At 30.3% G+C, this 16,788-nt stretch overlaps 1 protein-coding gene across 1 annotated transcript in view; it reads left to right on the forward strand.

The window, feature by feature from the left end:
* The window catches only part of LOC145286295 (DNA-directed RNA polymerase III subunit RPC5-like), an 86,371-nt gene that overhangs the window by 57,164 nt on the left and 12,419 nt on the right, over positions 1 to 16,788 (forward strand). Inside the window, exons 11-14 of the mRNA XM_080135154.1 lie at positions 3,238 to 3,319; positions 3,858 to 3,917; positions 12,954 to 13,057; positions 15,703 to 15,809. Of these exons, the coding sequence (XP_079991280.1) occupies positions 3,238 to 3,319; positions 3,858 to 3,917; positions 12,954 to 13,057; positions 15,703 to 15,809 (353 nt within the window). The remainder of the gene's footprint in view (positions 1 to 3,237; positions 3,320 to 3,857; positions 3,918 to 12,953; positions 13,058 to 15,702; positions 15,810 to 16,788) is intronic.

Here is a 16,788-nt window from a genome sequence, read left to right on the forward strand (position 1 = left end):
ATTTAAATAAAATAACATTTGAATAAAATAAAATTTAAATAAAATAACATTTGAATAATATAAAATTTAAATAAAATGACATTTGAATAAAATTAAAAAAAAATAACATTTGAATAAAATAACATTTGAATAAAATAAAATTCAAATAAAATAACATTTGAATAAAATAAAATTTACGTTAGAATTTAAGGAAAATAGAAAGTGAATCTTGGGTTTTTGTCAGCCTCATAACTCTGGCTTCCCTTATTTTTTTTCTTTAGTCTTCACATTCTACGAATGATATTTCTGACAAAGGAGGAAGAATTGCTATTTCTGGATTGGAATCCACTCATCCTAGACTTTATTGTTGGTTAGTGTTTAACCCTGACGTGATATTATTTTAGCCTCTTACATAAGTGGCTTCATGTCTTGTTTGAAACGATTTCCAAATATAAAGAAAGAATAAAAAAAATATAACTTTGAACATTAAAATTTACAACCTAACTTCAAATATCATACTTTTCTAGCAATCATCAAGTATATTGAGTTTTAATGTTTATGTAACGCAGCCTTCATAAACAAGAAAAAGAAATAAATAAAAATCCTGGTCGGCATTTTTTCTTTTTTACCACTACTTATCCATCCCGACACCACTTAAAGTCTTGCGCTGCCACATGTCCATTTCATCTGGTCGCGTTTCTCTTTTTTCTGACCGCATACTGGCCACACCCAGCCCATTCTCGCCTTCACTTTATATGTCCGTTTTCTTCAGCGTCAACGTTTTTTTCTCCCCGACCACGTGATGTCCTTTTTGTTCCTTTTTCTTCTTGGCCAGCTTGCACACACTTCTTTATTTGCATACACGTTCAAATGCTGCTCCTGCTGCTAATGCAATCACTTGCCATCCATCCTTCAACTCCTGCTGATATTTTCATACGCGCTCATATGCGCTTTGTTAACATTTGTAAAGGACATAAAAATTATGTTTAGAATTTTACCCATTCTGGGACGGATATTCTTGTTATACATAAAAATAAAGTTTTTCAAACTAGTATTGTAGTTCACGAATAGATGATCAAAATTTCGTCCGTGCAAATCGAACAAGTAAATAAGCCAGACAATAAAATTGAAACAATAAAATTTACAATTGTTCCTTTTCGGCAAGTAGCGGCTGCGTTGGGGCCTTTCCATTTCAAAGTTACAACAATGTTATCAAACTGATTTGTAATGATTGAAAAAAAATCAACATTTTGTTTGTTACCAAGTCGAATTTTCATTTAAAAAAGAAAAATAATTTGAAATTCTAAAAAGTTGATTTCTGATGTTTCTGTTTATAATATGATTATCAAAATTGAAAAAGTGAATAAATTTAAACAAAATGTGAACATTAAAATTTGCAACCTTAAATTCTGCGCTTTTCTACTGATCACCGTGTATTTATGTAGAAACATTCATGGGAATAACACTGTAGTAGGGGAAATTTTTTTTTTATATATATATATGTATATAAAATAAAAATTACAATTAAATTTACCAAGATGATCCAAGATGGTAAAAATAAAGTATATTATAAATATTAAAGAATTAATATTTATAAAGTTATCTCAGCCAGATGTAAAAGCTTGATAAAACCAAATATGAGATATAGCTTATAATATGAGCAAAAAGTTAATAAAACATGTTAAAAAACACTTTAAAAAAAGAGTTAAAAACATATTTAATCTGAAAAGGAAACACTTGATAAGTGGATAGTCCTTAACCCGCGGAGTTTCGAAGAAATACTTTCCTTCTCATCAGAGTGTAGGAATTAGCAAAATGCAGGATCGAATTTTGCATACAAAAGTATTTGATGAAACAACAAATAAGTCAAAGATCTTACTTGATAAAAAAGTGAAGCAGAGGCAATATGGTGAAGAAAAAGGTGATTACACATGAATGGTTAGTCTGTTGAAAGATAAATAATCCAATGACGGTAAAATCCAAAAATATAACTTCAAGAAAGTTAATTGAATTTCCATTTGCAGATATATATATATATATATATTCCAAGTTAGAGGTATTCCAGAATAGTAACTAATGAATACAATGAAGTTATTAAGAGTGCTCAATAAAAGAAGAGCAAGATATGTTTTTATTAATATAAACAAATTTACATGGTCACGGCACTAGACATGCTAATGGTTTGGACACCTGGTGGATTAAAGCCACAAGTTCTCGTCAGGCGACTTAAAAATGGTTCATTAGGACTGGTTTCTTCTGTATAAAGTAACCATTTTATAAGGTGCCTGATGAGGACTTAGTGTGTTAATCCACCACATGTACAAAACATTAGCATGTCGAATGCCGTGAACTTATAAATTTGTTTATATTAATATGTGTTCGGATGATTAATCAGAATTGAGAATCAAAACTTTTGGCCTCAGAAAAATTTGTGCTTATTTTCCCATGTCAAAAACGATTCTTTTAATTGTTTTTTTTAAATTATTATTTAAAAAATTTTCTATCGCCGGTACTAATGATAAAATGATAAATGTTCATTGCTTTTAAACTATCAGTAAAACGAAAATCTATAATTCAACCCTACATGAGTGTACTTTTATATTGTGAAAAAACATGCATATTGTACATATGTTTTTACAGTAATCTGAAAATAAAATTAATAGACTAATAAGTAACACTTCTATAGCTAAATATTTAGAGATTTTAAAAAGTCGGAATTGGTATTTGTATCAGAATCAAGAATTTAGAACTGAATCATTAATTGTATCTGAATCATTGGATGAAAAATATTGGGATTGTCCCATCACTGGCACACACACACACACACATATATGTATGTATGTTTCAAATTCAATTATTTTTGGGAGGTTGAGGATGCTTTTATAAGCACCCTCAACCTCCCAAAAATAATTGAATTGTTTCTTTTTTTAATTTATATTTTTGCAGCCTTTACATATCTCCATTTCCTTTTTATCTTTTTTCTTCTCCAAATCCTTTTTGCTTTCATATAAAATACTTTCCAACAGATTTTTGAGGAACATATATCTCTAAGAATTTTTTTTTAATGGTCTTCAACGAAACACATGTAAGACATACATCATAAAATGTTTTTTAGAATGCATGTGAATTAAATACATCTTTTGAAATGATAAGTAATGATAGACATATTTAATCTTAACGAAAAGGCCAAAAATTTGCTATTTGTAAAAAAAAAAAAAAAAATGTGTAGAGGTTTTTATTATTTTTTGTTCTTTTCAGTGAAATTCTTTATCCGAAAGATACAACAAGTCCTCACAGTGGTGTGTCTGCTGAACATCTTTGCCGAGGAAGGGATTATTTGGTTAGTAACATAATTTTTTTTTTTTTTTTTTTTTTTTTTTAAATCACCTCAAACAAAGCATATGGTGGCTACTGAGACATAAGGGTTACTGTGATTAGGGCCAGATTTATAGGTTAACATTGATAAAAACATTGGTTCAAAGGTGCTGATTCCAAATCTTCGGTTTGGCTTTGAGATAAATTGTTTGATTCTGATGCTATAACACACATGCAAACAATTTTGCTTTATATATATATATATATATATGAAATTTATAGAAGGCAATATAATGCAGAGGTGTAATAGATAGATGCAAATTAAGACATAACGGAAAAAGCTATTCTACAATCATTCCCTTTTGGCAAGTAGCAGCTGTTTCAGGACCGTCTCATTTCAAAGTTACAACAATATTATTAAAATGATGCTTTGTAATCATTGAAAACAAAAAATTCAAACAATAAAATTATTTGACTCTGACTCTATAATACATATACAAACAACTTATATATATGAAATTTACAGAAGGCAATACAATGTTGAATTTTTATTTATCTTACAGATGTGGAGATTTTTACATTCAAGTCATGTGACCAGGAAAGAAATTTCTTTTGTTATCAAAGTAAGATCAATGATTTTTTTTTTTTTCAATTTTAAAAATGTTTTTATTTAACAATTTCATATTCCTATTTGAATTTATCTTTTTGTATAAAACAACATGGCTGTAAAAAAAAAAAGTTTAAGGTGTTTTGCTCCTTATCCAGAATTCTTCCTATATAAAAAAAATACAGAAAAATCTCTATAATGTATGTATGTGTGATGAAAAGAAAATATCATAACCAAAAATAAAACCTTGTAAATTGGTCAAGTAGTTTTATTTTTATAAACTAGCATGGGTACCCAACATTGCCCAGGTCAACATGAAGTTCTGTTTGGAACACACCTCCTATTACTAAGAATGTTAATTATTTTCATCATGGGCAACGTCAATATGCCCACAGCAATTTCAAAAATAAAAGAACGGATAAAAATATGTAAACATAATCGCCCCCAAAAAGAAGTACATGATACCAGATATTTCGGCAGAAGGGATACAAAGAGAAGCTATTCTCCAGATATTGAGCACTTTTTGTTGGCCATGCACTGCCCCCCCCCCCAAATAAAATTAAAAAATAACTTTTGTTTTAATAAAAATAGCAGCGAGTGCCTGAGTGCAAAAAAAAAAAAAAAGCCACGTAGGCAGACTCAAACTGAAACATAAAAGAAGGGAAAAGGTAATTTGCAAAACGTTTTTCCCACTGCACCATGTCAACTGATTACATCATAGCCGGAAAAAAAATATTTATAAACATTAACGCGTACGTGACTTTTAAGTGAAGTTTAAGAAAAAAATGGAATTCCTTTCACTGGCTAAAAACACACAAATTAAATTCTTTCAGTTTATTCATGCTTTTTTTTTTTTGTTTGTTTGAATATTAAAAAAAAAACATTTTTCTATCTGCACAAAATTATTTTTTCACGCTAGAAACTTACTAAAGTATTTTGTGAAGAGTTTTTTTGGTTTTTTTTTTATGTTTTGAAGCTTACAGGGGAAATAACTCTACGTTTCTAAAAAAAAAAAAAAATCGATGCTGGAAATAATAATTCCAAATAATATATTATCAATATAATTGTTATTTAAAGTTGATTAAATAACAATATTAAATAGAACACTTAAAACAATGCTCTCATTAACTAATATATTACTATTTAGTAAAATCAATTTTCCTTAAGGAAATATGCAAATGAGGTGACCTCTAAATTGTATATGTTGCAAGAATCATGTTATGTATAGAAATAAATGAAATAATAAAGTAATGGATCTTTTGTATATATTAATCAAATTTTCTATTTAAGCATATTTTAGTTTTTCCAATGCTCCCCCTTCCCTTTTAAGAATAGCTTTCTAAAGCATGAGTTATCTCCCATGTATTGCCAGAATATTTTTCCAACATTGTCTCTTGTTTTCTCCATAAAATTTTTTTTTTTTTTTTTGTTATATACTGGTGTATTTAACAAGCTTATTTAATTGATTATTGTTTTATTTTCCAACATTCCTCTATTCTCTGAATGTTTCCTATTTCGTAACATCTATACTTCTATACAACAACAATGATAATCTCGCTTAGGTGACTTGACGATGCTCATGAGTGTTAATATATAACATCCTTATTTAAAAATAAAACCACTTGATCAATTTACATGATTTTTGATGTATGATATTTTCTTTCTATTAGTAATACACACGGACGAAAAAACGCTTTGGATAATCACAGATTTCAAGGTAGTTCTACTAAAATAGCCATATTTTTTAAACCAAAGCACTTCAAGTCTTCAAATTACTACTGTTTTGTTCGGAAATGAATATACTTTCAAATGAATTAATAAATATGAATGTACATTATATATTTTAAGAGTTTTAAGCAAATAAAGTGATAAAAATGTGAACGTCATAAAATGGCGTTTTCGGTAAGGTTTTGTAATGACCCCCCCTGTTTTCTAAAGGTCCGTACCGTGATTGTATGAAGAATTTCGTCATGAAATTTGGGAACCAATTAGAAGAGGTGTTAATCTTAATACTGTCAAGTGTCCGAAATATTTTTGACCATTTCTTTTTTTGTCGTGTTAAAAATAAGACTTTAATATGACGAGTATTGAACATTTTGAAAAAAAAATTCTTCGGACACCCAGTAGTAAGTAAATCAATCTTTTTACTATCTTTATCAATTAAAAGTATTGTTTTATGTTGAGTAGGACCGCGGTAATTGATAATTTAAAAGGACCTACCCGAAAAAAAAATTGTTTCTAATTATCGAATTTGGTCAAATGAAGTTTAAGCAGCAGCAGCAGCAGCAGCTCCAGCTTGTAGAATCAGCGATAGCACAGTTGTAAACAAACACGCGTTCTTTAATTTTTATTCAAGAACGAATTAAGAAAAACATGAAAATATGAATATAAATGTTCTTATGTTTAATTAGAGCTATTTTGTTATCAGAATAACATTAGTTTAGAACTATTCGGTTTTCAGAATATATAATAACAACAATCCTAACCAATTCAGCATTATAAATCTGTTGCAATTTCTCACAAATCTCGTCAAATTTAAAAACATGGTTAAAAAAACAAAAACTTTTGTAGATATATAGCTTGCATGCACTTTTATTCTTTAAATTAGTTTTGAACAGCGAATTAAAACAATGTTTTACTGCGAACAGCCACAAATGTTTTTTTTTCAAAATCAAAATAAGTATCAAAATCTCGTTTATACATAGATTCGAAAAAGTTGTCAAAAAACAAATATATAACAAATAAATGTTATCAAAGGCAAGATAAGTTACTTTTCTACCAAACTGGATATATTTTTTGTGTTTTTATTCAATGTAACATGTTTATTCAGCTCGAAAAAAATACAGTGTTTACCGTAGAAAATTAAAAATGGCGCCCGGCCCGACTCTCTTTGACACGGTAAGTTTGAGAAAAGGAGTTAAAAATAAAAAAAAACTATACAAAATACTGTTAAAAACTCACCGAATATATGTCAGCCTATGTCACGGTAACATATATTGAGCGAGTTTCTAGCAGTATTTTGTTTACTTTTTTATTTTTAACTCTTTTCCCCAAACTTACCGTTTCAAGAGAGTCGGGCGCCATTTTAAATTTTCCAAAACATCGGTAAACACTGTTTTCAAGCTGAATAAACATGTTACATTAAATAAAAACACTAAAAAATTATCCAGTTAGGTAGAAAAGTAACTTGCTTTTGATAACATTTATTTGTTATATATTTGTTTTTTTGACAACTTTTTTGAATCTATGTGTATAGTAATACAAACCCTCAAAATCTATATCAATATTCTTGAAATTTTAAAAGCAGTTAGAAAACACATCAAACTACAATTAGGAAGCTTTTTATTTCGTTATTTTTTTTCTACTTATTAAGCGAAAGATATTTTTACAACCTGCTCCAGCGTAGTATAAACGGCCTATGGAATTAACACCTTCAACCTCGAAAATAGAAATCAACAAATTTTTGAACGCTCTTTTTGAAAAAAAGCTCTTAACTTCACCTCTAATACAAATTATGTGTGGCAAGTCTCCTCCTAAAACACTCTTTAACCCTAACAATAACACTAAGTTCGAGTGGCAAGCCCCCCCCCAACAAAATACCTCTGTAAGCCACATACAAGCATCTAAAACAAACAAACAAAAAATAGATCCTTCCTTAAAGAAAAATACACATAAAAATAAATTGGTTAACTGTCCTAAAATGCTAGAACGGCCAGGAAACGATGAATTATTTTACATTAAATTTTTGTGAAACTAACCGCTCCCCCCTCTAATATTGTTTTTGTTAGCTTTGTCTCAAGTTTTCAGTATGTTCACACATAATTTTCCTTAGCCCTACAATTAATTCAAAGTCCGAATGGCAACCCTCCCCATATTCTCATTGCATAGAAACCCTCTTAAAACTACACATAATCATCTTAAAAAAAAAAAAAAAAGCATGCATATTTTCCCATAGAAAAAAAAAACAGTTAACTGCCCTAAAATGCTAGAATGACCTGTAATAGGAAATTATTTTACATTCAATTCTAAAATAATTTGTTTATCTTTCATTAAAGTTTTTCATGGCATTTTATACATAATTTCCTAAAAAGGTAGAATCACATTTTGGAGGGGTGGTCAGAAGGAGTTGAGTGGGGTTAAACAGAAGGTGTTAATCTACAATAATACCAAAGAAATATTGCAATATATTCATTTTTAAATGGTCTTATGTTTAGATTTAAGTTTTTTGTACATAAAGCACATTACAATTCAACTTTGAGTTCTCCAACTTCTTTTCTGTTTATGGATACATGGCATTTTTAAGGAATTGCTGCATATTTATGCACATTTACTGCAGATTATTTGGAAACCATAAACTTTGGGAGATTTTCAGTTGCATATTCTGATTCCTTGTACAAAAATACACTTATATGGTAAATTTCATTTCTTAGTCTTGTGTTTTAACAAAGATATGACATTTTTACTGAAAAAGTAGTGTAAAAAATGTGACGAAACGCATATGGTCTTAAAGAGGGAAAAATATCCAAACGTGTGAGGCACAAAAATAGCCATAACTTCCTTAATTTTAATCAGATTTTAAAAATTTAAAAAGATTCTTTCTTAGCTCATCAAGCTCTTTCTATGCATACCAATATTGAAATATTTCAAGCTATTTCAATTTTTTCATGTGTATTGCTATTTCTATCACAGGTAATCATCATCATACGGATTTTTTTTTTAATATAGGGGAATTCTGGAGAAGTACTAGGATTTCAAATTATGAATGATGACTATTAAAGAATAAATTACAAATTTCCAGTTATAATTCATTTAAAATGTATAAAAACCCTGATCGGCTGTAGTATCATTATTATTATTTCTATTTTAATTATTTGATTTGAGTTCTTCAATGAAAGAACACATTTTGTTCTGACTTTACAGTCAATAATTTTGTCACTTTTTTTTTTTTTTTTGTACAAAGGTGTCATCATTTATCAAGGCCCGGAGGCCACTCGAAGATAAGGGTTAATGAGTGTACATTAGTCAATGGGAATGTTGTAGTAATCGTAGTGGAAATTTGATAAATTGGATTTCTTAAGGGGATGGCTCATCAAGAACTTGTTCATGTTGGACTTGAAGACGGCCACATTGTAGTCAGCTAGAAAGCAGAAAAACGGAACTGAGTTCCACAAGCATGCAGTTCTAAGAAAAAAAACTTTGTTTATGGAATCTACGTTTAGGTTTAGGCATAAATAATGAGTGGGGGAAATTATTGATAGTGGTTTCAGTTGATGAGTGTTTTTTGTGAAAGTTAGGCCAGGAGATAGATTGAAGCTCAGATGAGCACTTGCCATGAAAATAACGATAAAGCAGAGATAGGCTTGCAATGTCTTTTCTGTGAGAAAGAGGTCGCAGGAGGTGCAAATTCAGCCCCCCCCCCCCATCTTTATGGTGTACGTGCTTATGATGGAAAGAAAATATCTGTTCTTGTCCAGAATTTTCCTTATTTTAAAAAACGAAAATAATCTCTCTGATGCCTGTACTCGTGATGGAAAGAAAATATTATGTTCCAAAAAATTGCATAATTCCATCAAGCAGTTATATATTTATAAGGAAAATCATTTTGAAGTGATTAATGGGAATTTGTAGGCATTACAACATAAATCTAGTAAGTATGAATTGTTGTTATCTCTATTGTTTTTTTTAAATTGTTTCCCAAAATTGGCAGGCAAGACAGTCACTCTTCGGATACTCATAAAATTTGATTTTCTTACTTAAAAAAAATGTAAAGAAACCGAGACATGTGCATGCGAGTATTGTTTTTTCTAAACAGTTCACTTCTTGTAAGTAAAAAAATACTTGATGAGGCCGAAACAAAAACCTAAAGACAGTGAGTCAAGTACAATAACCATTAGGCCAGCTTGTCACTATCTTTATAAAGTGTTTTCAAACCTGCTTGTTTTTAACACAAGGAAGCTGTCATGTGAATGAGTCGTGCATGTGCAGTCGTGAAACAGTTGACAGATAAAAATCCAATGACCCCCACATACCAATTGTTTAATTCTGATCCCTTAGCAGCCCTTCTTTCCACATATCTGATTACCTATATACCAATTTTCAAGTCTGCAGATTAAAAATTTGTTGAATATATTGGTTGAGAAGTGTCCTCACACACATATTCTCACTTTTTGTAAATACAGATAATATGATTTTATAATAATATATTTTCTTTCTGTCATGAATGTATACATCATACAGATTTTTCTTTATTTTTGTATTTTAATATGATGGGGGGTTCTGAACAAGAATCAAAATATCATATTCCAAAAATCACATGAATTGATCAAGTAGTTTTATTAAAAAGAAAATCAAATGTTTTGGCTAAACGATCGGCAATTTCTAAATCCTACTTTTGCAGGACAAGGGAGATAATCTTCTATCTATATATATAAAAGCGAAAATGTGTGTGTGTTTGTATGTCTCGCAAAAACTTTTGACACAGGCCATGGATTTTCGCCAGATAGGTATCATTTTCAAACTTGAACCTTCGCCCCACAAATATTGAAAAATTGGCCCAAAGCATTAATTCCTTCACCCTCAACCAGACCCATTTTTACCAGAGGGGTCGAAAAAAAAATTGTATCTTCATAACAAGATGGCTTCTATGCATGTGTCGACACGCTCAAGACATGTACTTGAATTTGTTTAACTACTATAAAAACCGGCCAACTTTTGCCCACGCATCTATAGCGCGATGGGTTAAGTGAAAGCGTCGTTATCTTAAGATTTCAGGTTCAATCCCAGTTATCAGATATATTTTTTTTCTTGATTTTTAAACATTTAATATTGAAACAAGGTTATTTATGCCATTTTTTTTTTTGCTGTTTTTTTTTTGGGGGGGGGTTGTTTATCCGATTGTTTTAAGGAAGTTTTACGTCTGTTCGCTGTTTCTTTTTTTTGTTTTCCGAGTTTTTAAAAAAAGTTTAAATATTTATTAATTCGCTTATTCCCCCCCTCCTCCCTACATACACACCTCCAAACACCCGGGCAACGCCGTCCTTTTTTTTTTGTTTTGGTTTTCCGATTTTTTAAAGAAGTTTTACGTTCTTTTGCTGTTTTTGGGTTTTTCTGATTTTTTTAGAAGTTCTTTACCCCCTCCCCCCCTAGACATACATCTACACCCATGTAACGCCGGGTACCCCCGCTAGTCTATATATAAAAGCAAAAATATGTGTTAGTGTGTGTGTGTGTGCATTTTTGTGTATGTCCGCCAAAGGCTTTTTTCGCCAGGCTTCTCGGTCGGCTCACACCTTAAAACTTTTTATATAATATCCAAATCATAATATCTACGAGTTATGACCAGGGGTCACGTCTATTTTTAATTTGCCCAACTTTTACGTGCTATTTTCGAGATTTTTTTTTCCGTCGGCATGGTTTTGTTACACTGTTCAGTATAAAAAAAGTGAAAATTGGCTTGCAGCCGCGTCATGTTTCAAGGTGAAACATCACGCGACTTAATTTTCACGCACCTGTCAATTTCACTTTCGCGTCAAGGCTTCGGGGTTCAAGCCTACCTTCCTACTAAAACTTTTTTTCTTTTACACATCCAAACACCCGACCATGTTTTTTTTTAACAGGGTTGTTTTGATCTATTCCCCCCCCCCCCTCCCACACACACACACACACACACACACTTCCAAACACCCGGGCAACGCCGGGTATTTCCCACTAGTCTATAAACATAAAAGCAAAAATGTATGTATGTGTGTGCACTTTTTCTGTATGTCCGCAAAAAGCTTTTTTCAGGGAAGTGCTCGATCGGCTCACTCGTTCTTAAAACTTTTTATATGCTGTCTAGATGATAATATGTACGACTTAACAACGAAAGTCGCGCGTGTATTTAATTTGCCCGACTTTTAAATGCTATTTTTTCCAGATTTTTAGATCACCGCATGTTTCTTTCACTATTCGGTATAAAAAAAAGCGAAACTGGATTCAAATTGGTCGGGTGGTCTCCAGAAAGCCATGTAAACACTTGGTCAGTGTTGGCTTTTCACCGTCATATCAGACGATTGTTTTCATTTGGACAACACTCCCCTAATAAACGGGGGCGTTCCTTTTCTCCCCAAAGTTGGGTTTTCACCTCATTAAAAACTGTCCCGCAGAAAATATTAACTGCTGAATAGCCATTGCTTACGTCGTCGTAAATTTTAACTTTGCGACTTCTATTTGACCTTATTAAGCAGGCACCTGTCAATTCTACTTAAATAAATTCAAATGTCTTTCATTTACTCTTTCTTGCTGGCCGAGCGGTTAACATCTCACGTTTTTTTTCCAACTTCGTCTCAGGGCTTCGGGTTCACTCCTAACTACCTACCAAAACTTTTTTGATTTAACAGCACACACATCTCCAAACACCCGGGCAATGCCGGGTACCCCCGCTAGTTCTAAATAATTCAAATTTTTGTAAGATTTTAGAAAACCATTCTTAACGTTGGAAAAAGTCAGTCACTTAAAAATGATTTTTTTTATAAAAAAATAAAACTACTAGATCAATTTACATGATTTTTGGTGTATGATGTTTTCTTTCCATGATGGGTATGTGCACCCACCATAAAACTTTTTCTTTATTTTTGTTTTTTTGTGAGGGAATTATGGACAACCACCAGATTTTTTACAATAACGTCGAGATTATACTCGATCGAAATATGTAGGTTTGGAATTGTATCGTTGGTTTTTTCTAAATTTTAGTTAAGCAGAGAAAAAAGACAATTTTCGTTTATGTGACAGACTAACAAGATAACCCGGCCTTGATCAGTCATAAAAAAAATGAAAATGTTTGAAATCTATAACATTTTTATATTAAAATCTCTATTTCTCTACCTCAATCTGTCTTTTTCTCTTCCCTGTTTTTCCACAATCATCTCCCCCCCACTCTTTTTCATTTTTACCCAGCCCATTCCTCTCTCTTGTTTTAATCTATTGAAAATAATAATAATGTGAGTCACATAATAGGTCAAAAGTCGAAAGAAAAGCCATGTAATATTCAAACGTTCTACTGTTTCCTTTGCAGCTTCCTGCTGAAGATGTAAAAGATATTCTTGAACAAATGTCTCGTGTGCGCGCCAGTCATGGATGGGAATTTATTTTTGAATACGACAAAGAATTTTGTAGCAGGTAATAATCAAGTTTGTTTATGGACTATTAATCAGGGGAATTATTTTGGGGAAAATGACTCTTTGGAATCGTTTAACAAAAGAGAAATGATAAAAGGAAAAACAAACTCTGCCGCATTGATTACTAAAGTTCACGAGTGTCGGAATGATGCAACCAGCTAACTAAAATATCATGGTACCAGTCCATTTTGTAGCATAACTTTCTCAAGATATCTTGTGTCTTTGGTCTTTAAAAAAAAAAAAAAGAGATGTGCTTGTACAGTTTAATCAAGACAAAAAAATGAAAATATTGGGTGGAAAAAAAAGTTTAAATTGTCACTTAATTTCATTAAGTAGCGAAAAAACAATTTGTTATGATACCGAGCAAAAGGTTTGGTTTTTAGAAAGAAAAGCTAGTATTAAAGATGGGGAGGGAGTGTCGGCGCTTTAAATTGAGTTATCTCCCCGTGGCATGTTCAAAAAATTCAACGTGCTGTCATAAAAAAACTTTTTTTGAGATCTTTAGTCCAAAACGGATACATACAATGTAACCATTTTTTGGTATTTTCATTTTTTAATGTCTTGATTAAACTGTACAAGTGCCTAAAGAGAAAGTAAATATAATCATCTTTGCAAAATCTGTGAAAGGTGATAAATGGATATGATTTTTGAACATTCGGTCTGTGTAGCGCACAGGCAAATAACATACTTCTCTCTGTTGAAAATAATTTTATCTGTAAATATTTATTTCGCTTTGATAACATTCTTTCTGGCATTCTACTGTTCAAGAAATATAAATAATGATCAGGGTAATAATCGTCCAGCTAACTTGGCGCTGCCCCGGCCAATATTTTAACACTTTGAGCAGAAGGCTTTCTGGCATCTATGAATAGGGGTGGGATTTTGCTGCCGCGGGGATACAAGTGCTTTTAAGTTTTCATTTCTTGAAATAACAAGATCTGTATTTTGGCTCTTTTTATTCTATGTGATAAAATCACAATATTAGTTTAAAAAAAAAAAATCAACATGTAATGTTAATAAAAATAAAGATATTGATCTTTTGATATTTAAAAACTTAATCACAAAATATTAATTATAAAATTTTCAGAATAATTTTGTCAATAAATCTTAAAGGAAATCAATAAAAGTAATTAATTTGATTGTCTACTTATTTAAATAATTAAATTAAACACATTTTACATCTAACCAAAAGTGAAATTCTCTGGAGTAAATTCCATTTAAAAAAAAAAAAAATGGAATTGCTATGTACATTCCAAAATATTCTGTTTGCTTACACACCCTGCATTTTACGTATCCGATGCTACCAGATCAGGTTGTCTGAATATATCCGATTCCTGACCTAAAATGCACCAAACGTTAATGTTATTGTTTTTCTTTTTCCTTTGCAAAACTCAATCATGTTTTGCAAAGTTAAAAACAGAAATTTTCAACTACAAAACAACCAAACCAAACACTGTGAATAAATATTTGAAAAAATAATGAAGCATAAAAGCTTTTGCTAAAACGATTGAATGCAAAAAAGGTTGATATGCCATAATGCAAAACAACCAAGCCAAACTTCATTTTGCATAAGTTTAAAGTAATAGATTCTTCAAGTTTTACATATTTTTTTATACAAACAAAATATCTAAATCAAAAAGAGGAATAACTTTTATTTTATATAAAAAACATGAAGAGTTGTCTCCCTTACAACTAACGTATTTTCTGTATAAATTTTATACAACGTGAAAACAATAGGGGTAAAATTGTCCCCAAATCGTTTCTGTATGTTTGCTCGCAGTTTTCTCAATAACCACGCCTTGGATTTTTTAAAAATTTTGCACAAACATTAGTCATGGTAAAAGTAAATTTTTCACATTTTTTGGTGAGAGGATTGATTAAACTAAAACAAAAAAGACAAAAATAAGTTTAACAAAAAAGAGCTGTTTACAGTTTGAGTTTTTTTTTATCAAGTAAGCATTATTACCTGAGTTTCTTTTAGTTTATTTGATTTGTTATGTGAATGTTTGGTTCTTATCTAAAATTTAGTCTAATTAAAAAAAAAATACAGAAAAACGTTTATGATGTAAACATTTGTTAAAATAAAAATGCCATATTCCAAAAAGTATGTAAATTGATCAAGTAGATTTTTTTTAATATAGAAAATCATTTTTTTATTTTTTTTTTTTATTAACAATTTTTAGCGATTAACAGTAAAGTATGGCCATTACAAAGCTGATTTTCGTCTCTATTTCTAGAGAGGTTGTTAAGAAAGTAACTAATGATAAATTTTAAAGATGGCGGAGCAAGATACACCATCCTCACTTCTTCATAAAATTTGATTTTCTTGGTAAAAAAAAAACACAATTTCCGTGATGTACATCAAAAAGATTTTTTCAGTAATTTTGTTTTTTTAACATAAATGTAATCTGGATGACCACCGAATGTTTTTACTGATTTTGTGCGTTCTAAAATTTTAACAACTCTTGAATAAATATTAACACCAAGAGATATCATTTTATGTTAAACTAACATAGGAGTATAAAAAAATTGAATTTTTTTATCTATTGTGGGGAGAAAAAAAAGAAGAAAGACAAGTTGAATTATATAGCATTTTTTTTATTAAATTTATTTTTTTAACAGTAAATAAATATTTTTGTTCTGCAGATATTCTGAAATTGTCCAACGGCAAAAAGTATTATGGGAGGCTAAATTCCAGACGCTATGCAAACAATTAAAAATAAACCCAAAGGAAGTTGAAAAGAAATGCAAAGGTATTTATTTTATTATTACCTTAATAAGATTTGTGATTATTTTAATCAATCCCAAACAAACAAAAAAACAAATAAATGATTGAATAAAGAAGAAAAAAAAAATGGTTAACAAATTGGAAAATCTACTATACTTGATCGGAAGAAGAAAAATGTACTCATCTTTACTTTTGTACAACATAACCAACAGTGCTTGTTCAGATTGACACTGATAAACAAAAATCAAGAAAAAAAAATTGTTTTGTACCTACTTGTCACGGAATGAAGATTGCATATTCCAAAAATTACAAAAATTGATCAAGTATTTTTTATTTTTGAAAAACAAAACAAATTTCCAGAATTTTACCGACAAGTGACAGATGAGGTCATATTTTTCTAAGGGTAAGTAATTAGTGATTATTTTGACAGTTTCCACATGCATTAGGGTTGTCTGCCCTTGTCCACCAGTTTGTTGATTACAGTTTTTTCACCTTCATCGAAACGGTAAAATTTTATTTTCTTGAATAAAAAAAATAATACTTGATCAAATGACGTGATTTTTGGAAGTTTTCATCTTCGTCGCATGACTGGTACATACATCATACGGACATTTCTGTATTTTCTCTAATTTTAAATGCTGTCATAAGTGCTAATCTGAATAAGCATCAAAACAACAAATGGAATTATGATATTTTATTATTTTTTAATGATTATAGAAACTGAATAAAACATTTTATGAAATTTGCAAAAAGTGACAGCGATTCAAAAGACAGGATAGATACTACACTTTGATCCTAGCTGAAAGACTAAAAAAAGTATATTTCTATTTGAATTTTAGACCAAAGACTAATGGAAAAAAAGTAGTGACCTACAAAAAAATGAATATTAAATTTAATAAAAAGGGTCCATCCATATTTTGCCCATGAAGACTGAAAAAGAATTTATCAGCTTTGTGGGTGTGTCTTGTGAAGTTTCTGACTTTTATCTAAACATGCATACACAC

Source organism: Euprymna scolopes, chromosome 10, assembly GCF_053919585.1.
Source record: "Euprymna scolopes isolate OS-2025 chromosome 10, ASM5391958v1, whole genome shotgun sequence".
In the NCBI taxonomy this organism is placed as follows: Eukaryota; Metazoa; Mollusca; class Cephalopoda; order Sepiida; family Sepiolidae; genus Euprymna; species Euprymna scolopes.